Source organism: Nicotiana tabacum, chromosome 14 (assembly GCF_000715075.1).
Source record: "Nicotiana tabacum cultivar K326 chromosome 14, ASM71507v2, whole genome shotgun sequence".
In the NCBI taxonomy this organism is placed as follows: Eukaryota; Viridiplantae; Streptophyta; class Magnoliopsida; order Solanales; family Solanaceae; genus Nicotiana; species Nicotiana tabacum.
Genome location: NC_134093.1, coordinates 81,665,308 through 81,687,359, shown reverse-complemented (window position 1 = coordinate 81,687,359; position 22,052 = coordinate 81,665,308). Strand labels below are relative to the sequence as shown.

The 22,052-nt window shown below is 39.9% G+C and overlaps 1 protein-coding gene across 1 annotated transcript; it reads left to right on the top strand.

The window, feature by feature from the left end:
* The first annotated feature begins 20,824 nt into the window (after positions 1–20,824).
* On the top strand, positions 20,825–21,547 carry LOC142169015 (uncharacterized). Its single transcript, XM_075230206.1, has one exon. The coding sequence runs from the start codon at positions 20,825–20,827 to the stop codon at positions 21,545–21,547; it is 723 nt and encodes a 240-aa protein (XP_075086307.1).
* Positions 21,548–22,052: the final 505 nt, after the last annotated feature.

Here is a 22,052-nt window from a genome sequence, read left to right as displayed (position 1 = left end):
ACAAGTATAAGCCACGAGGGGATTGTTAGATAATCTTTGGCTCGATAGCATAAATTCCTAAGGGGAAGTGAAGTTTGCTATTGAAAGATTAACTTGCAATTCACTAGTGGAATCCTCGAAGGTGTAAAACTTCCAGTGTTCAAATTCGCATTCTTCACATTCGAACACTGGGGGGGGGGATGATATGAGGATACAACAACAATGACTGCCACATCGATCGAAAGACAAAACCTATAAATAAAGTTGTACCATCGGGACCGGGGACTGCGTGGCCAGCCCCGTAGAAACAAGTTGTACAAGTTAGCCATAAGTAATGGCAATTTCTTATTAGCACAACGAATGCTCATGCACTTTTGAAAGTGAAAGGATTAAAGTAAAGTCCTTTAATTCCTATCTTGTTTCTTGTCTGAATGATGAATTAATTTTATCATTTGAAAGTTAAACAAGTACTTCAAATGTTAGTGCTGTAATGAACATGAGACGTCCTCTTCAATAGCACCATAAATATAAGAGGGCCCTCTCTTATAAAACCCTCACGTCAAAGGGTTGATTTCGGAGGAACTTATACCCCGAATCCAAACCCTATCGGGGAAAACTGCACCTGAAGCCTTGCACAATTCAACGCAAAGACTTGCGCAAATACTTAAACGAAAAGTACGTAGAAACTTGCGCAAATACTCAAGTGGAAAGTATGCAAAGAGAAAAATTTGCACAATACTTAAACGAAAAAGTGCTTTTATTCACAGCAAAAGTAGCACAGATACAAAAGTATGGAAAAGAAAAGAAAACAAAAACTAAGCTACTGCATCTCCGGGACTAGGAGGAAGAGAGGCATCTGCCCCCAGGAGAAGTGGATGGATCCATCGTCGGCTCATCATTTTGGCCTTCAACATCACCACCTTCCACTTCTTCTTTAGTTCCCCAGAATTCAGAACCGGAATCAGAAGAATCGGTAGCATCAAGTCAGGCTAGAAGACCCCTTATGATAGTTGACTCCAGCTCACGGGCCTTAGCGATTTTGGCATCAAAATTAATTACACCCGCTTTAGCCTCTTCCAAGGTTTTTCTCCTCATGCCGTACATAGGATATATTTTTTCAACAATGAGGGAAGCTGCTTGGTGTTGGAGTTCTTCTTTAAGTCCGTCGACCTTGTCAGAAATATTGTCCCGTGCGGATCTGGTGGACCGGAGACTGATATCGAGCTCACAGACAGTGGAGCTATAAATCCTATTGTGCTCGAGGGTCCTCTTATGCTTTTCCTCCAACCGGGCACACTTCGCCTTGGTAGCAACAACTTCTTCAGTTTTGGAGGCTAAGGCTTCCTCCAAATTATTAAACATTTCTACATCGGCATCCTCGTGATCGGATGCAGCAAGAACGACATTATGAACCTCAACCCATTTGGCCCTAGTTTCTTCAAATTGTCCCCTTAATGGGGCGACCTCTTGGCTAAGAGTCACCACTTCTTGACCATTTTGTTGCAATCGAGCCTCCAACTCAACAGCCTCGGCAGCTCGAGCTTTCAGTTCTGAGAGGCGAGCAGCAGTTTAGTCCCGCTCGGCCAAAAGTTAATCCCGCTCGGAGGTAAGTTCCTCCTTATCACGAATCAGCTTTTGAAGGCCCTCGGAAGCAAGGAAGTTGGCCTGCAAAACAAGAATGCTAATTCAAAACCCTGACATATCACATATAGAAGCAAAAACAGAGAAAACAAAGACTATATCATCGCTGCATTGTGCATGTCATTGTTCAACAAACACTCTCCCGAGAGAGTTTGTATTTTTCTCATTCTTTCTCTGAAGCCAAGGGCTTCAGATAGTTAGCAAGTTCCACCGGCCGGGATAACAAATGGCATTCGGTGGAAACCGAGAGGGTGATGCTCCTTCTCCTTTGTGGATCTTCTGGGGGGTAGCATAATTTTGCCCCAAGTTACCGTGAACTGGAGACTAAGGAAGAGGTACATTCTCCTGTCGGGCAATCATGGTCGGTGGAGATGATGTAGCAGTTGCTGGTGGCGAAGGTAGAGTTGGTGAAGAAGGAGATGAAGCTGATGGCATTGAAGGATGAGATGTGTCTGCGACAAGCGCAATGTGGTTATTGGTTGCTCACCAACCAAAGACTGCAGGGACCTGGTACTCATCCTCACGGTACCGGTCATGACGATTGGGATTCGGAAATGGGAGTTGGTATTTTCCACCATATCATACTCCCCCCAGAGTGTTGAGGCATCATCATCGATTGGTGTAACTAACTCAACAGATTGAGAAGTCTGTTGTGTTGTGGAAGGTTGTCGTCTTCTATGTAGAGAAGCCCCCTCCTCACTGCTTCTCCATTATCGTCAATCATCACGATGTCTATGGCCGGCTCGGGCACGGGGCTCATCACCACAACTTTCGGAAACGACTCGGGTGCGGTACTCTTTGCCTTTTTAGTTTTTCCCTGACCGCGGAAGAACATATTCTTTTTGATTTCTTGTTCTCCGGTCGAGGACTCTGAGAAGAAGCACTTGCACTAGAAGTAGGCCCAAGGACACCTATTCATGTAAAAGCCTCATGTAGCAGCCTCGCCGCATCAGCAGGATCAACCAAAGCATTCTCCTCGGGGATGACAACTGAGCCCTGGGGTAGACCTGAATTCAACAAGAGAGAAAGGTTAATCAACTTTCTTATACGAAAGGTAAAAACAAGACGAGTTTGACTTACCATGATTTTTGGCCTTCCATTCATATTTAAGGGATAGTTCCTTCCACGCGTGGGTCTCGGGCGTAGTAACGTCCAAAATCTTCTGGACCCACTAGTCCAAGCCTTCAACCCTAGGTGGTACCCATCGAGTCGCTGAAATAAGCAAAAGAAGAAGGGTCAATAACGATATGGGACGATCTTTAATGGAAGTAAAGACAAATGGCAAACTTACAAGAGCAATTCCATGATTCTCGAAAAGGATGAAGCCGTGGCCGGAATAATGTCACTGGTGGCGACCTCAACGAACTGTTACATCCACCCACGATCGTTGTCATCATCCATGCTGGATAGCAGAGCATGGTGGCCATGCTTGCTAAAATTTCTCGTGTGTTTGGTATGAAGGAAAATGTTTTCCTTGAAAATATTTTCACGTAAAATGAATAGTTTTATCACTTATTTTTTCATATGTGGCTGGTGAATGGAAATGTTTTCCGAAATATATCTTCTAGTATTTGATTAGTGACTTGATTGTTTTTTGAGTATATAATTTAGACAAACACTATGGGGTGAGGGTAGGAATGGGTGGGTGGGTGAGGGGCGATGTGGGTAGGGGTTGGGGGGGGGGGGGAGGTTGGGGAATAGGGTGGGGAATATTGAAAAAGAGTTTGAAAAAATATTTTCCATCCTCTTTATAGGGAAAATATTTTCCTCTAATTGGAGAAAATAAGTTTATGGGAAAAATATTTTTCAAAATATTAAAGTCAATCAAACATGGAAAAATTAAATATTTTTGTTTACTCGTAAAACGGTACAGTTGAATTTATACGTGGTTTATAGACAAGTGAATTAATTTGATTCTATATGATAAATAAATCTGACAAAAATGTAATACTTAGCCTTGAGATGGAAGTAAAACGGCAGAAATCGTAACACCAGGAGCAGGGCTTCCGGGAATAATAGTAACGATATAAATGAGCAAGAAGATAAAATTATACTGAGAGTTGAATAGAGTGTAGCATATGTTTGTCATAAAATTTGTGTCCTTTACAATAATAATAGATCTCACTATTTATAGTTGCACCTATGAAACAAGGTCCTAGGATCAAGTCCCACTTTAATGACAATTATGAGGGCAGTTGAAGAATGTGTAACGGTAGGCAGTGAATGCCATATTCTCTATATGGGCCACATACTTAAAGCTGTAGAATATTCTTCATTAAATGCTACTAGGTGGAAGACATTTATTTCACCTTTAAGAGTATCATTCTCTCCGGTAACAGACGAGATCGTTGCCTTCGGACCCGACTGCCTTCTATCTTGGCCACGATTTTAGCCACCTGTTTCTTTACTTATACGCATCAAACTTCTTCATTTACACTTCATAATTCTCCAAACTTTCTCAAACTCTCTTTACTCAACTAGTACTTTGTCTTCAACCTTTCTTTAACCTTTTTCTTGCGAGAAAACCTTCATTCCTTTCTGATAAAAAATGGCCTCTTCTTCCAGAAATCCTAGTTCCTCAAAGAACAAAGGTAAAGCTGATGACGTTGCTCCTCCTACGGTGAGCTCCATCATCCCAAAAAGTCTTGTCACAACTAAGGACTTCAAAGAGAAGTATCCTTCTTCTCACCCTCGTACGTGGGTTGTTGGCGTATACTCTTCTTCCAGCCATCCTTCCAGTATTCCTACTATGAAGGAAGACTGCCATTGCCAAGATTTAGACATTATCGCTCCTGATCTGGCAGAGCGGATAACCTTACCCAAGAAGGTTTTTACGTATTTTTATATGTATCCCTTCACTTTGGGGTCGTTCTCTTTGAGTGGAGATCTTGACTCCATCATCATGGAGTTCTGCATCCGCTACCAGGTATGCCTGGCACAAGTTAGTCCTTTTGTGTGGGGGACAGTCGCCTGTCTTCGATGTCTGTGCCAGGAGACGGTAGAGGAGCTAACCTTAGCTAGATTAATGAACCTTTATTCCCCCAAGAGTTTCCGCGGTAGCGGTTGGAGGAGAAGAGAAGGATCTCTATCTCTCCCACTTTATTGACTGCTACATCACACATACATAATCACTTCATAAGAAATACTCTCATAAACCTGACGCACTAAGTAACAAAAATCTAAACAACCATAATTTCCACCCGCACGATCTTTGTAGTACTAGTCAAGCCTCTGCAAATCAATCTACAATGAGTCATCTACAACACACACTCTCTTTAGGCTATACAAGATAGTGCTAGCATCCTCTTAAACATCTGAAATCCTCTATGCTGTCTAAACCTCATGACATTCCTTTCAAAACTGAACCTCAACCTTGTCCATTCAATCTCAATTCCACACGTCTTACCGCATCTACCATACCTCAACACAAAAATACGAGAATCCTATTATCAACTCTGAATCACAAACATGATACATACCCCATCGACCAGAAATCTTCCACTTAACTTAATTCAGGAGAAAAATCACAACACGCAACAACCTACCCATACTCATAGAATACATCAACCTCAAGTTATGGTCAAATCATCACCACTCTTCAAAATCCATTTGTACATAGCCAAGCCATCAGAACTGAACTCTCTAAATCCACCAAATCACACAGACTGCCAGACCCGTAAGTTCTTGCCACAAACATCTGTAAAGACCTATTATACCAAAGGATTTAATCATCTCTAATACCATGTTGATCCAAGCTACAGCTAAACGGACCCAACATCTTCAGATTACTCGTGACCCACCCTCATGAAAACACTTCTCTTTTCACAGTACACTATGGACCTCAATTAAAACTCATCCCAAGTGATCCCAACATGAAATCTCATCGTCCTAAGACTCGTAAGCCATTTATTCCCTCTTATACACCCAATAGTACCTCAAACCGAAATAGCTACTCTGAAGAGATCTTCTGTGAGTCCGTAGCTGTTTCTTCCATCTCTCAATCATTGCCTCGCAGAACCGATGATGTTACAAAAAATACCCCAAGCCTCTTCCACAATTCAACATCAATCTTAACTCTTCAGCCACATGATGAATCCAAAAATCCTTAGGTTCCACATCCTAAATATTTAAACCCACTAGAACCATCCTTGAGAATTGAAAGTACAAGGGAGGGGGTGAATTATCATTTTTCATTTTATGACTAAGTAGTTGAATAGTTTACCAAGTAGTCGACTAGAAATTGATACGAGGTTAATAGTAAAGACAACATGTAAACTACAGAAAGTAAATGACACCGATATTTTTATGCTGGTTTAGATTCAATGTGAATCCTAGCCCAGCCCCTATGGGTTGAAAGAGGGTTCTCTCTTAAAGGATCCTTGAAAACTTTCGTATAAGTGTGTTGATGTTATCAAGTATACCAACTGCTTTTTAGTCCTAAATACAATTGCTATATTTTGATATAATGCCTCATATTTCTGTCTTTCTTCTCTCTACTAGTTACACAGTAAAACTAACTCAAACTACAATGCTTTCTTAGGCTAGAACAAAGAGCTTGAGGTTGGTTTGACCAAAGTATATCTCTTTTCTTTGTTTTCTGACTATAAATACAACTCGAGGGATCTTCTTTGATTCTTGATTTTGGCGGATCTTGAGAGATTGCAAACCCAAAAGAGTTGATCCTTGGAATGAATCTTGAATGTTGATTCCTTCCAAGAATAAGTGTGGAGCGTCCATTAATTGGTTCGTTAATGAAGGACTTGATATCTTTCCCTCTACGAGCGGATATTTATTACAACAAGCGATCGTTAATTAATCCTTTGTAGATGAAATTTGACAGCCTTCCTTCAACGAGTGGATCTTTGTTTCAATGAGTGGATCTTTAGTGGCTTGATTGATATTTCTAGCGGATTCATAGCATTCTTGATCTCCCTTTATTTTTGTCTTTCCATTCTCGTCATCCTTTGCATAGTTTGGCAGATTCTTGGAAATCTTACTCTTCCTTTCCTTTGCTTCTGGAGTGTGCCTGCAATTAGAAAGATATTATTTTTTCATCATTAAAACTTGGATCTAACAATCACCCCCTTTTTGATGATGAAAAAATAACAAAGGTTGCACCAATTTACTTCCCTGTCCATATTAGTCAACTTCCTTTCTATTGTAGTCGACTGGGTAGCTTCGCCCGTATGGACGTGTTCTTAAAAGTTGACTCTCCCTCAACTGCGCAACCAAACAAAAAGCTGCGCCTACTTGCATTTTATTTCTCCCCCTTTGGCATTAACAAAAAACATTATACTAGCAGTAATAAGTCAAACCAAGTAGTAGTTAATTAGTTAAGCATGGAAGAGGAGGAGTAATTGCCTTAGCAGGACAACCCCATGACTGGATAGCCAGTCCAAAGAGCAAACAAAAATTGTCTTAACTATCCAACAAATAACAAATTAAATGGCACAGATGGCCTCCTTGCAGATGGCCTCCTTGAGACGTTCAAAGCTAGCATTCATTGTGACCGGTATGCCATCAATCCTGTCATTAACTTCCTTGAAGGTTTTCACTACGTTCTCTATTGTCTTGAGGATTTTGACTTGTATATTGGATACAATAGAGCTTGTCTCCTTTGATATATTATGAATATCTCTAATTATAGTTTAAGTAGAGATTAGAAGTTCCTTGATGATGGACAACTTGTCATCAATGGAAGTCATCTTTTCCATAAGATCAGGGTCACAAACACTGAGATGGGAAACAAAGGACTTGTCTATGGAGCCAGTCGGGGCAATTTTGGCTTCTCCATATTGATCTTTACCCAAGTACCATTCACAACAACATATCCCATGCTGGAAAAAGGCTCTAGAGTTGTAGGACTTGGTGACAGTGACATAAGGATAGTTGGAAAGGGATATGATGTGGGCTTTGAGAAGGTGGGTGATGACCATACCATAGGGAAGACTTGTGGGATCATCGACACTCTCAATCATGAAATTGATGACCCAGGAAGATAGTTTAACTTTATGCTTGGTCAAGAGACAATAAACCAGAAAGGTATCCCATTGGGAAAAGGTTGCGGATGATCCTGTATGGGAAAGAAGAGTGGTTGCCATAATATGTGCGAGGACTCGGGTTTCAAAACATACATCACTGGGGCCTAATTGACTAGGAAAGGAATCAGTGGATGACTCAACTATATACCATTTTTCTTGGTCAAAAGAGATTTTAAAATCTTCAGGCCAAATATTTTTGAAAAACATTGAGAGCCCAGAACACTTGCACTAAAAGATGGAATCAAATGAGGCACAGTCTAGAATGATACACTCACCAAGAACAAAGGATTCTAATTTGTCAGGTTTTGGAGAGCGAAGATTGGCATAGAACATTTTAACAAGGGATTAATATACTATTGGAGGAGGCAGAGAAAGAATATATTTCCAACCTTAAAAATCAAAGAGTTCCTTTACCTTGCAGTTTAAGCTTTCCATGCCGCTCAAATCAATAACCCTGCCATCGTCTATGGGGTTTCCCTTGAATGAGATGAAGGCGTCTCTGTTCGGAGTATCCCAGAAGTTGATGTTAGAGTCCATAGAGCTTGAGAGATCTTCCTCGGGCTTCTTTAGAGTGAGCGACTCATGATTTTCTTCCATAGGGCGCTTATCTAGGGCTTTGTCATTTAGACTACGCGCATCGTCAGAGAGTTCTTCTTGTGAAGAAGCAAACTCCTCTGAGTGATTTGACCCTAAATTGACTGGCTTCGGTGGTTATGACGAAGGTTTTGTTTTGGAGCGAGTTCTCTTTCGAGTGGAGGCAGAAGGGTTTTTGAATTTTTTTTCCATTTATGAGTTAAGGAGAAAGGGTTAGGCACGATAGAAACAATGTGAGAGAGTAAGGATGAAGAAGGAGACTAAAAAGAGTGAGTTTGACGGTTGAGTACGAAAAAGGAAAAGGCATCAGTGAATGGTCGGGATGATTGATTTTCCTTCTGAAGAATAGTGAAAAGGTGTGAAAAAGGGAAAATCCGGAGGCGCATCATAAATGGTAATTACACACATAAGGAAATAAACAAAAGATGTGGCAGTAAAATGTAATTTATAACACATAAGTCCTAATTTTTGGTACTAAGTGAAATAATGCAAAGTGAGTCTCGTAAAGCACAAAATCTGTCTTCAAGTAGGTGTTTTGTAAAAATATCCGTGAATTGATCATTAGGACTAACAAACATTAATTCTATATCTCCCTTAAGAATTTGATCTCTAATAAAATGATGTTTGATATCTATATGCTTAGCCCTAGAATGATACACATAAATTCTTTGGGAGGCATATAACACTAGAATTATCACAAAATATTTGAATAGGTTTAAAAGATAATTCATAGTCACTCAGCTAATGAGACATCCAAAGTAGTTGAGCAAAACATTTTCTGATGGCTATATCTTCTGTCTCAATTGTGGACAAAGCCACCGATCCTTGTTTTTTGCTATTCCAGAAAATTAATGATTTTCCCAGCAAATGACATGTCACACTAGTGCTTTTCTTGTCTTCTTTGTTGCCTGCAAGATCAACATCTGAAAATACTTCAAGTTTAAAATTGTTTTAATGTGGATACCATAGTCCATAGGAAGTAGTTCTAATAAAATAACGGATTATTCACTTTACTACAGTTAAATGAGACTCCTTAGGAGCTGACTGGAACCTGGCACATTTGCACACACTGAACATGATATTTTGTCGACTAGCAGTTAGGAATAGCAGTGATCCAATCATTCTGTGATACTTTGTTTCGTCCACTGATTTTCTTTTCTCATCATTATCAAGAGTGGTTGATGTACTCATAGGTGTTCCAAGTGCTTTAGCATTGCTAGTACCGATTTTTTGAATCAATTCCTCAATGTACTTTGCCTGACAAATGAATGTGCCATTTTCTGATTGTTGAATTTGTAGTTCAAGAAAGAATGTGAGTTCCCCCATCATGCTCATTTCGAACTCACTTTGCATGAGATTTGAGAAATCTACAAGACAGAGTTAGTATTGGCAAATATAATATCATTAACATAGACTTGAATAACGAGATTACTTGCAGATGATATTTTGATAAATAATGTAGTATTTATCTTACCTCTATCCATGATCAGTTAGATAAGAGCTCAACTTCTCATACCAGGCTCGAGGGGCTTGCTTGAGTCCATAGAGGGCTTTAGTCAACTTATACATATGGTAAGAAAGTTGTGAGTTTTCAAAACCAGGAGGTTGTTTTACTTTTACCTCCTTGCCAATAAAACCGGTAAAAAGCACTTTTGACATCCATTTGAAATAATTTAAAACCTTTAAATGAAGCATATGCGAGTAACATATGAAGTGATTCTAACCGAGCTACCGTAGTGAATGTTTCATCATAGTCGACTCCTTCCTGCTGTGAGTAACCTTGAGAAACCAGCCTGGCTTTATTTCTAACTACTTTTCTATCTTCATTCAACTTGTTTCTGAATACCCATTTGGTTCCAATGATTGTAGTATTTGCTGGCTTATGCACCAATTTCCATACTTGATTTTTATCTAACCGATCAAGTTCATCCTGCATAGCTTGTAACCAGTTGGAGTCCTTCAAAGCTTTATCTACCTTCTTTGGTTCAGTTTGAGATATGGGTGCAATGTTAGCCTTTTTCTTGAGAGCTCTCCAATTTTTCATCCCATCATTTGGATTTGCTATGATGAACTTCTGAGGATACTCAGGTTCACTTCTCCAATCATTTGGTCTTGTTTCAGCTTGCTGAGTAGTCGACTCCTTTTGAGGTTTATCATGACTGCTGATAGGTTCATTAGTCGACTTTGGAGATCCATTGCTGCATTTAGTTGAATTATTTGATTCATGAGCTTCATCACATGCAAAGACTCCTTTCTTGGCCACAGGGTTATTATCATCGAAAATAACATAAACTGATTCTTCTACACACAAGGTACGCTTATTATAAACTCTAAATGACTTGAAATCATTTGAATAGCCAAGAAATATATCTTCGTTGGTTCTTGGATCGAACTTACCAAGATTGTCCTTACCATTGTTATGAACGAAGCATTTGCTCCCGAAGGGATGAAAGTAGTCAATGTTTGGCCTTCTGCCCTTCCATAGTTCATATGGAGTTTTCTTCAAAATAGGTCTTATGAGACTTCTGGTAAGGATATGACATGTTGTGCTGACTACCTCTGTCCAAAATGATTTGTTAGAGAATGATCCAGTATCATCGTTCTAGCCATGTCTTGTAGGGTTTTGTTTTTGCATTCAACCACTCCATTCTATTGAGGTGATATAGGAGCTGAGAAGTTGTCAGTGTATCCTTGTTCATTGTAAAATTCTTCAAATGATCTACTCTCGAATTCTCCTCCATGATCGCTTTGTATGGTTGAAATGAGATACCATTTTTCTCTTTCAATCCTTTTGCAAAAGATCTCAAAATTTCATAAGGCTTCATCTTTGTGAGTTAGAAATATTACCCATGTAAAATGTGAGTGACTATCAACAATGACAAATGTATATCGTTTACCCCCAATGCTAGCAGTTCGAGTAGGGCCAAATAGATCCATATGTAGTAATTAGAGGCTTGGTTGTGGAGACAACATCTTTGGTTTTAAAGAAATTTTTAGTTTATTTTCCAAGTTGACATGCATCACATACATGATTCCTAGAAAAATTGAGTTCGAGAAGGCTAATGACTAAGTCATATCGAGAACGTTTTTCAATCAGGTGCATGCATGCACAACCAAGTTTCTTATGCCAACGTCAAGGATCATCAGATATAGATGCTAGACAAATATGATCATCTAAGCTTTCAATGCAGACTATAATGTAAACGTTTCCATACCTCTTTCCTGGTAGAATAATTATACCTTACTAATCTTTGATAGCACAACCTATTTTCTTGAATTTGACTTCATACCCCGAGTCACGTAGTTGACTTATGCTCAGCAGGTTATAGTTGAGTCGATCCACAAGATAAACTTCTGTAATATCGCAGTTATTATTGAATGGAACTGTATTAGTGTCAACTATTTTACCTTTTGAATCATCACTGAAGTTGACATTTCCTCCATTTGATTTTGTAACTTCTTTGAATAGATTTTTGTCGCCCGTCATGTGACTGGAACACACACAGTTAAGATACTATTTTCCCATTTGACTTTTCCTATGGTGTTCATGAAGAATAAGATTATTGCCTTCTTTAAGGTACCGAAGCTTGCTTAGGTCCTTTTTGGTTAGTTCAAGTAATATTAGGACTATTTTTCGGCTTCCAGATCCATCCTTTAACATTTGAGTTACGAAATCTACAAAAGGAATGCTTATGACCAGTTCTGTTACAACAATGAAATATGGGAATGAGTTTTTCATTGGATCTACTGGTGTGTCGTTACTAGTAGATCCATCTCCAACAGGACTTTTTCCAGTTGACTTATAAGTCGACCGGTTAGACTTGACGGAGTTGTGACTGGTGGACTTGTGCATGGCATTTAGTTGCAATTTCAATTCCTGAACTTTTTCTTGAAGAACATATCTTTCGATCACAGACTTCATGTTTAAGTTCCCAGTATTTCTTCTCCATGTTCAGTCTCTTTAATTCATTTAGAATTTTTTGAGACTCTTTTAGGGCGAGATCAAGAATATCTTGTAATTCATTACATCTATCACATTCATAAGGTCTTACCTCGCTAGATTCGTCACGTGCCATGAAGCAGTTCTCTGTTGTTTCCTTGCTATCATCATCGGACATGTCTTCATATGTCTAACAACCTGAGAACTTGTTCATATCATTTTCTAAAATAGTCATGAAACACAGATTAGCGATTCCTTCATGCTCTGAGATGTTTTCATCACTCCAACTTCCAAAAGATTTGTTTTTTGTGAATGCCTCTGGAGTCTTTTCTTTTGAGATATGGGCATTCCGCTTGTATATGACTATATTTTCCACATTCAAAACATTTTTCATCGTTCTTCTCTTGTTCATTTTATTGTTTGGAGGTTCTTCTAGAGGACATTCTTCCCTTTTTGGTGTTCTTGTATCTTCTCATTAGTCCATTTATTATTTTGGAAACCATAGCGATTTCTTCTTCTAGAGCCTCAGCTTCGTTGTCATTGTCATCTTCAGATCCTTCAATCGAGGTTTTGAAAGTGACTATTTTATTTTTTTATTCATGCCCTCATTTTTTGAGGTGTGTTTTCTCAAAGTCAATGAGATCTCATCGTAGTTCATCATATGACCTTGGCTAGATCTTGAGACTCAAGTGCAACTACTTTTGTTTACGAGGCAGTAGGTAAACTTCTTAGGATTTTTTGAACTTGCTCACCACTTGAGTATGGTCTTCCTAAAGCTTTTATATCTCCAATGATTTTACTAAATCGAGCAAACATTTCCTCAACGGATTCACCTTCTTTCATATGAAAGAGCTCATAGTCACGGATCAACAGATTTATCCTTGTTTCCTTGACTTTGCTTGTCCTTCATAAGTGTTTTCCAGCTTATCCCACATTTCTTTCGTCATATCACAACTTGAGATCTTCTCATATTCTTCTCCTTTTATAGCATTGAATAAAAGATTGCGTGCCTTGGCATTAACTTGTATTATTGACATTTTCTCATCAGAGTATTCATCTATGTCCATTGGATCAGTAGATGTTTGTCCATCTGTTTTCTTGTCAGACTTCGCTGCTGGAATTGGATAGTCTCCTTTTTTTTTTATTACAAGCCACACTTTGACATCATAAATTTTTCATAGATTCCATGCAGACCTTCCAATGTGAAAAGAACAATCCATTGAAGTATGGAGGCCTTGCCCGTGAAGTCCCTTATTGAAATAGAGCTCCAAAAATTACTTGGTTTGACATGATCTTTTCTCACTAGCTATTAAGCAAAATGAAAGTGTGAGACCTGCTCTGATACCAATTGAAAGTACAAGAAAGAATGTAAATTGCAGAAAGTAAATGACACTGAATATGTTTATATTCTTTTTGATTCAATGTGGATTCTAGTCCAGTCCCCTTGGGTTGCAAGAGGGTTCTCTCTTCAAAGCTACTTGAAAACTTCCATACAAGTGTGTTGATGTTATCAAGTACACCATCTGCTTTTCAGTACAAAATACACTCTCTATGTTTTGATACAATGCCTCACCAATATTTTTCTCTCTTTCTTCTGTACTAGTTACACAATAAATCTAACTCAGACTACAATGGTTGCTCAGAGTAGAACAAAGAGCTTGAGGTTAGTTTGATCAAATTATATCTCTTCTCTTGGTTTTCTGACTATAAATACAGCTCGAGGGATCTGCATTGATTCTTGATTTTGGCGGATCTTGATAGATTGCAAACCCAAAGGAATTGATCCTAGGAATGAATCACGAATGATGATTCCTTCCAAGAATAGGTGTAGAGCTTCCGTTAATTTGTCTATCAATGACGAAACTTGATAGCTTTCCTTCTACAAGCGGATCATTATTCCAACGAGCGACCATTAATTAATCCTTTGATGATGGAATTTGATAGCCTTCCTTCAATGAGTGGATCTTTGTTTCAATGAGCAGATCTTCAGTGGCTTGATTGATATTTCAAGCAGATTCTCAGTGATCTTGATCTCCCCTTATTTTGTTCCTTCCTTTCTCGTCTTCCTTTGCATATGTTGGCAGATTCTTGGAAATCTTACTCTTCCTTTCCTTTGCTTCTGGAGTGTATCTGCAATTAGAAAGATGTTAGTTTTTCATCATTAAAACTTTGATCTAACAAGAATCACCTACTCAGTCCTAGTCCGGAGTACATAGCCAAACATGCCGAACGATTAGTGCTCCGCTAGCACATGAATACTCCAAAAGAATAACCGGGCGAATCCTTCCCCCTTACACACTACATCCCCAAAGGTCTATCCAACCTGAGTCATTCCACAACCTACATATAAAAATTAGGTGAAATATATCATGCCTCCAGCAAATTCCTTGCTCGAATCAATCTCGAAGTCATCGTTCTCAATCCATAACTAATCCACAAGCGCAACGAAGTCTAGGACTGTAACAACACATGACAATGTGATCCAATCGTCGATGGTAGGCTCCCCCACTTGGCTTTAAGCCATAATAAAATAACCCATGAACTCACAATGACCATCCTCCTTAGTTACAATGACCTCACACTATTACTCAGTTGACTTTCTCATAGGCTCATGTTGCAGTATCCATAACACATCCCATAATATCAGCACAAATGCATACTCAACCTCGTGACCATCGTTCCATCTACCTCAAGCTATCTAGACTCACATCATAGTACATACGTCTCATTGTATAGAAGATAAAACTCTTCATAGCAACCTCATAAGAAATCGTACCACCTCAAATCTTCTCATAGGAGGTATTCCACCTGTGTAGCATCAATTCTTTCCATGACCTTGCCATGAACACCGCCACTATGTAATTAATTGATTCTACTGAGTCGACCCTCGTACACAAGCCACAAGAATATGTTTCATTTCTCCAATGAACAATCAAAAGATCCACCAACACATCCAAAACTCAAGACCATACCGTACACCAAGATGATAATGAAGAATTCACATTCCCTTTGTAGCTCAAACAAACCTTTCTCACCAAATCCAAAACCCTCCAGAACATAAGTAGTCATCACCAAATGAAATGCACAAACTTAATAATTTTCCCATAATGACCCAAATTGCACCAACCTTCCTCAAAGCCTGTGGCTACCCTTCCACAAATTCCATAATGATGCGCCCCTACTTCCACGCAAGTATAGCCACTTTCTGAAGTAAACCACTCGGCACCTGTGGATCTCGACTTGCTGATAATCAAACACCGCGAGTCATGACTGCTAATGTCCTCATTCATCCTCCATCACCCAAAATGCTGCCTTGAGTCGCAATACATCTCTACACCATCCGTATGAAAAAACTACCACAAACTACGAACCTCCTCTATGATAATCTCTAGTGAATCATCAACACTGGAAACATAAAACCGACCCGGAAGTCGCAAAACACTATTTCACTAAACACCTCCCTAGCAGCTCCTCGCACACTGTGTCCCAAAGGACATGCAAATGTAATCATCACACTGGCAATATCTGATGCGCTCAAATAAAAACAACCACGCAACCACACAAGCATGAACTCCACTATGTTCAGACATGCTCATTCTCGCAATTCTATATACCAAGGTCAGAACCTTCATAGAAAACTGCCTTCCCTCCGCTGGAACAAATGCCAAACTCCAAATCATGAACCAAATAGTTCCCTCGCAGGGCTTCAACTGTCAAGACACATGAGCAATCACCCTACCGCTCTGCATTAACATAATGCCAAAACCAACAATGAAGCATCACAATATATTGTGAAAGGCCCCGAAACCGTGGTCAACACCCACATTGGGGTGGCTATAGATGGAAACCCCTCCACAAAGCAACGATAGTAGTTAGCGCTTAACGCCGAGAAAACATCCCACACCACAGGTGCGACATCACCATAAATCGGTGGATCTCAACTGATAATGAGTAATTAGCATCATGTACGAACAAGTAGGAGGGAACTGAAGATATAGGATTCAAGGCATGATAAAGTCGCACGATAAGGAATCAAGAAAGGGAAATTCCTAACATTCTATAGCCTCTCAAAGATAAGTACATGCGTCTCTGTATGGATTCACAAGACTCTACTAGACCTGCTCGTGACTCGTGAGACCTATATGCACCTAGAGTTCTAATACAAACTTGTCACGACCCAAAATCCCACCTCAAGATGTGATGGTGCCTAGCTGTACTTGCTAAGCAAGCCAACTCATAATCAATATAATAAGGCCCAATTTCCTTTAATTAACAGAGTTATATCATGATAAAAGCAAGAATAAGCTCAAAGCAGTAAAATATCTGATACAAGTATAACATGGTCTAAACATGACCAAAACAGTACAACCCCCAAGACCTAGGTGACACAAGTACACCAGCAACTACTGAACAAGTACAAGTTTGAATAAATGATCACAACTGTCTGTGTGAAAAAAATTAGACAGGAGATAAATACGGATAATGACTCCATGTGATGCGGATCGAAACAATATGGCAGCTCACTACGAAGTCTCCAATATCACACTACCATTCACCTCAAAGGGTACCGCAATACCAATCTCAGAACCTGCACAAAATTGGGTAGAAGTGTAGTATGAGTCCACTACAGTCGGTACCCAATAAGTATCAAGTCTAACCTCAAAGAAGTAGTGACGAGACTATGGGCATCAAGATATTTACAACATAGAAATAATAAAAAGCCTGGAGTTAGAACAATAATTATCCTCATGATAAACATGTATCAAGATATAAATACAGTCGAAAGACATAATGCATGCCTTTTCAGCTCAACCGTCACAACCCCAATCTCCCTCTGTAGGATGTTGTGATGGTACCTAGTCTCTAAGACTAGTTAAGCCTGGCATACATGAAGAAATAACAACAATAATAAAAGAACTTCAATCTAAACCAACCAACTATCATAAAAGAACTCCACAACACAACTGACAATAACTCCCAAAATCTGGTAAGACTAAGTCATAAGCTCTACACGAGTATATTGGAACATCCATAATACGTCAATATCTATAATAAGAGTATGTAACAGAAAGCAAGGACATAGGGTGACTACGAGGCCTGCGAACGCCGGCAGGTATACCTTGAAGTCTCCAGTCTGGAAGTTCTACTCACTGGTGCCTAGCCTGGTATGAGGTACTTGAATCTGCACAAAACGATGTGCAGAAGCATAGTATGAATACACCACAACGGTACCCGGTAAGTATCAAGCCTAACCTTGGTAGAGTAGTGACGAGGTTAGGCCAAGACACCTACTAGGATAAGAATAAGAAATTAAACAAGTATAATATAGTCTAAAAATGTAAACGAAGAAAATGAGGCAATAAGGAAAAACAACAAGCTAGACTGCAACTGAATGTAAAGAAATAAATGCAACAAGGAAAGAACACATAATAAGAACATCAAGGAAACAGTGTGGACCATTATGATGAGATAAGTGAGATAACAACAAGAATCACTACCGAGGTACTGCCTCATAGTCTCATTTCACAATCAAAATCACAATCTTTCCTTATATCACCGCGGGAGCCTTACATTTAGTTTTAAACATCATATTTCCCGAAATAGCTACCCGCGTTTTATACCACCTTATCACACCACGTGGCTTCAAGTAGTTCCCCTACTAGCAACACGCATATCAAAACCACCTTATCTCACCACATGCGTATCAACCCCTATCCTTATACCACCGCAGGCATATTAATATCACAACATATTACAACTCGCACCTCAAGTGACCGATTACCACAACTTACCAAAAGAATCAACACTAACAATATTTCCACAACAATAGCCCATGGATCAACCACAATGTGTACAAGAGTCTCAACAATAGCAACTGAAAGTGAATAGCTCAACAAGAATGGTATTTCAACAATTTACAACTTTGCCTCAATGTGATCACAGCTTTTACAACTTCAACACCGAAACTCAACAATAAGATATTCCAAGAAATAACAACTTCAAGTTAGGTAACTAAACAATTGAATAATTAACAAAACAATAAGGAAACAATAACTTCAACTAAACATGTAAGGGCAAATAACAAGTAAGAGATGGACAAGTATTAACAATGTTAAATAAAACATGTAAGGATAAGTTAATGATGAAATATATAACATTTTATGACAATATGATTGAAGGCATGAAAAGAAGCTAAATAGCCTAAACCGGTCAATTACCACATATAGACCATGTATCCACTCCTCACCTTGCGTACACAACTTTCACATACCACAATTAGCACAAAGCAACACCAATCCTAATGGGTAATTCCCCCCTCCCTCTATAAAGTTGGGCAAGATACTTACCTCAAACACGCTAACTCAATCCACTAGTAAGCCTTTTCCGCGAATATCCAACTCTAAACGGCTCGAATCTAGCAAAAATAACTTAATACAATAAATACAAACAATAGAAAACTATTCCAGATAATAAAGTTGAAATCATAAAAGAAAAACAAAAAGTCCAAAGTTAGCTCCGGGCTTACGTGTTGGAACCCGACCAAACTTACAAAATCTAAACACACATTCAATAACGAGTCCAACCATGCTAAAATTACTCAATTCCCACCTCAATTCGACCTTCAAATACTCAAAATATAGTCTATGATGAAGTTTTTAAAAATTTTCCCCAATATTTCCAACTCAAAACACTAATTAAATGGTAAAAATAATGATGGATTCATGTATAATAATCAAATCCTAGCTAAAATCACTTATCCCGATCAACTCCTTGAAAATATCTCTCAAAATCGCCCAAAACCGAGGTCTCTAACTCAAAAGATGAAGAATGGGAACAAACCCTCGATCTGCCCCCTTTAGCCCAGTGATTCCGCATCTGCGGACCAAGACCCGCTTCTGCGATTTTGCACTTGCAGAAAATCCATCGTAGGTGCGGCTTCTCATTAAGCCAGAACCTTTCCGCTTTTGCTGTCATAAACCGCTTCTGGGGGCAGTGGCACGCTTCAGCGAGCCCGGCTTTGCGGAATACTGACCGCACATCCGGTCCTTCCCTGTCCCATTCAATTTTGCTTTTGCGATGCCCCCCTCGCACCTGCGTGCCCGCACCTGCGGACAAGCCCACCGCAGGTGCGATGACACCAGACCTTCAGCAGCTTCAGCAATTATCTAAGTCCAAAAATGATCCCGATTTCAATCCGATTCACACCAGGGCCCCCCAGGACCCCGTCCGAATATACCAATAAGTCCAAAACATATAATGAACCTACTCAAGGCCTAATATCACACCAAACAACATCGATTCTATGAATCGCAACCCAATCTAAACCTATTGAAACCATGAACATCCAACTTCCAAAACTAACCCTGATTCATACCAAACCAACTCCGATTAACCTCAAATTTTGCACACAAGTCATCAATGACACAATGGACCTATTCCAACTTTCGAAATTGGAATCCGACCAGGATATCAATAAAGTTAACTCTGGGTCAAACTTCTCAACCTTCCAAACCTTCAACTTTCTAATTCTAGGCAATTCAAGCGAAAATGACCTACGGACCTTCAAATAAATATCCGAGCGCGATACTACGTCCAAAATAACCATACGAAGCTATCGAAACCGTTAATATATCATTCCGAAGTCGTCTACACAAAAGTCAAACTCCGGTAAACTCTTTCAACTTTAGCTTCCAACTTTGGGACTAAGTGTGCCATTTTACTCTGAAACTTACCCGAAACCAAACCAACTACCCGGAAAGTCACATGAACACAATATACATAGAGGAGACATTAAATAGGGGAAAGGGGCTAAAATACTCAAAATGACCGGCTAGGTCGTTACATCAACATATAATCATAACGCTGTTCAAGTATGGCAAGTAAAGTTGGCATGCTTCAATTAACGGAGTTGAGGCCCCAAAATATCAGTAGTTATCTTTAAAATGTTCTAAATATGCATAGGTGTGAAGATTAACCTTCTATTTTATATATTTCATATATTTTCTGACCTTTAGTTGTAGATTATAGTATCCGTTAGTTCCTTTATTTTATTTCTTCACCAGTTTTGCGACCTTTAGTGGTAGATTATATTTCGGTAATTCATTTTATTTTTGTCGCTTGTTTTTGGGATAGTGTTTGTGTAGTGACTCCTAGATTATAGTGGATCTGGTGAATGATGGTAGTGTAAGGTCTTGTCCGGGGTGTCAGCGCAGAGGAGGGAGTGCAGAGGGTAAGGGGGTAAGAGGGCTAAGGGAGATACTAGGCTGAGAGTGGGGTCTTGGAACATAGGAACTTTGACTGGAAAATCTGTAGAGTTAGAGAAGATTCTCGAGAAAAGGAAGATTAATATAGCTTGTGTACAAGAGACTAGGTGGGTAGGAGCTAAGGCACGGGATGTGGGCAGTTTCAAACTTTGGTATTATGGGAGGGTAGGGGCAGGAACGAGGTTGGTATCTTGGTTAATAAGGACCTCCGTGAACTAGTAGTGGAGGTTAGGAGGGTGAATGACAAGCTGATGACTATTAAGCTAGTTGTTGGAGGTTTTACTTTGAACATAATCAGTGTGTATGCACCCCAAGCATGATTGGATGAGGAAGTCAAGAGGCATTTCTAAGAGGATTTGGATGAGATGGTCCGTGGTATCCCATATACCAAGAAGCTTTTCATAAGAGGAGATTTCAATGGCCACATTGGAGCGACGTCTGGGGGGTATGATGATGTGAATGATGGATTTGGTTTTGGAGATAGAAACAGAGGAGGAACGTCTCTGCTGGACTTTGCTAGAGCATTTGATTTGGTGATGGCAAACTCGAGTTTCCCGAAGAAGAGGGAGCACTTGGTCACCTTCCGGAGTTCGGTGGCCGAGACTCAGATTGATTATTTACTTTGCAGGAAGTCCGATAAAGGTCTTTGTACGGATTGTAAGGTCATCCCGAGTAAGAACCTCTCGACCCTTCATAGGCTCCTGGTCATGGACCTTGAGTTCACGAGGAAGAGGAGGAAGAGGGCGATATATAGCCAACACAAGATAAAGTGGGGAGCCTTGAAGGAAGCTAAAGTGCAGGAGTTGGGGGTCAATCTGGTAACTATGGGGGCTTGGAGGTGTATTGGGGACGCAAGTGCGATGTGCACCACGACTGCGCAGTGCATTAGGGAAGCCGCGATAGAGGTATTAAGGGTCTCAAAGGGTTACTCTGGTGGTCACAAGGGAGACTGGTGGTGGAATGCAGAGGTGCAAGGAAAAGTGGAAACCAAGAAAGCAGCATATCTGAAGCTAGTGGAAAGTGTAGATGAGGAGGAGAAGAGGGGGAATCGGGAGATTATAAGTTGTCTAAGAAAGAGGCAAAGCTAGAAGTTACGGCACCAAAACTGTAGCTTTTAGTTGTTTGTATGAGGAACTCGAGGGCCGAGGTGGGAATAAGAGGTTGTTCAGGTTAGCCAAGGCACAAGAAAGGAATGCGCATGACTTGGAACAAGTGAAGTGCATCAAGTACGAAGAAGGTAGAGTTTTGTTGAATGAGGGGCTTATCCGTCGGAGATGGCATACCTACTTCCATAGTCTCTTGAACGAGGAGGGGGACAAGAGCATTGTACTGGGTAATTTGAAACTCTCCGAGAGTTGTTGTGACTTTAGGTATTTTAGGTGGATTAGAATTGACAAAGTTGAGGGGGTTATGCATAAGATGAGTAGGGGAAAAGAGACCGGGCCGGATGAAATCCTGGTGGGGTTTTGGAAGAGTGCGGGGCAAGGCAGGCTTGGAGTGGCTCACTAGGTTATTTAATATCATTTCTAGAACGAAGAAGATGCCCGAAGAGTGGAGGTGGAGCACAATGGTTCCTATATACAAGAACAAGGG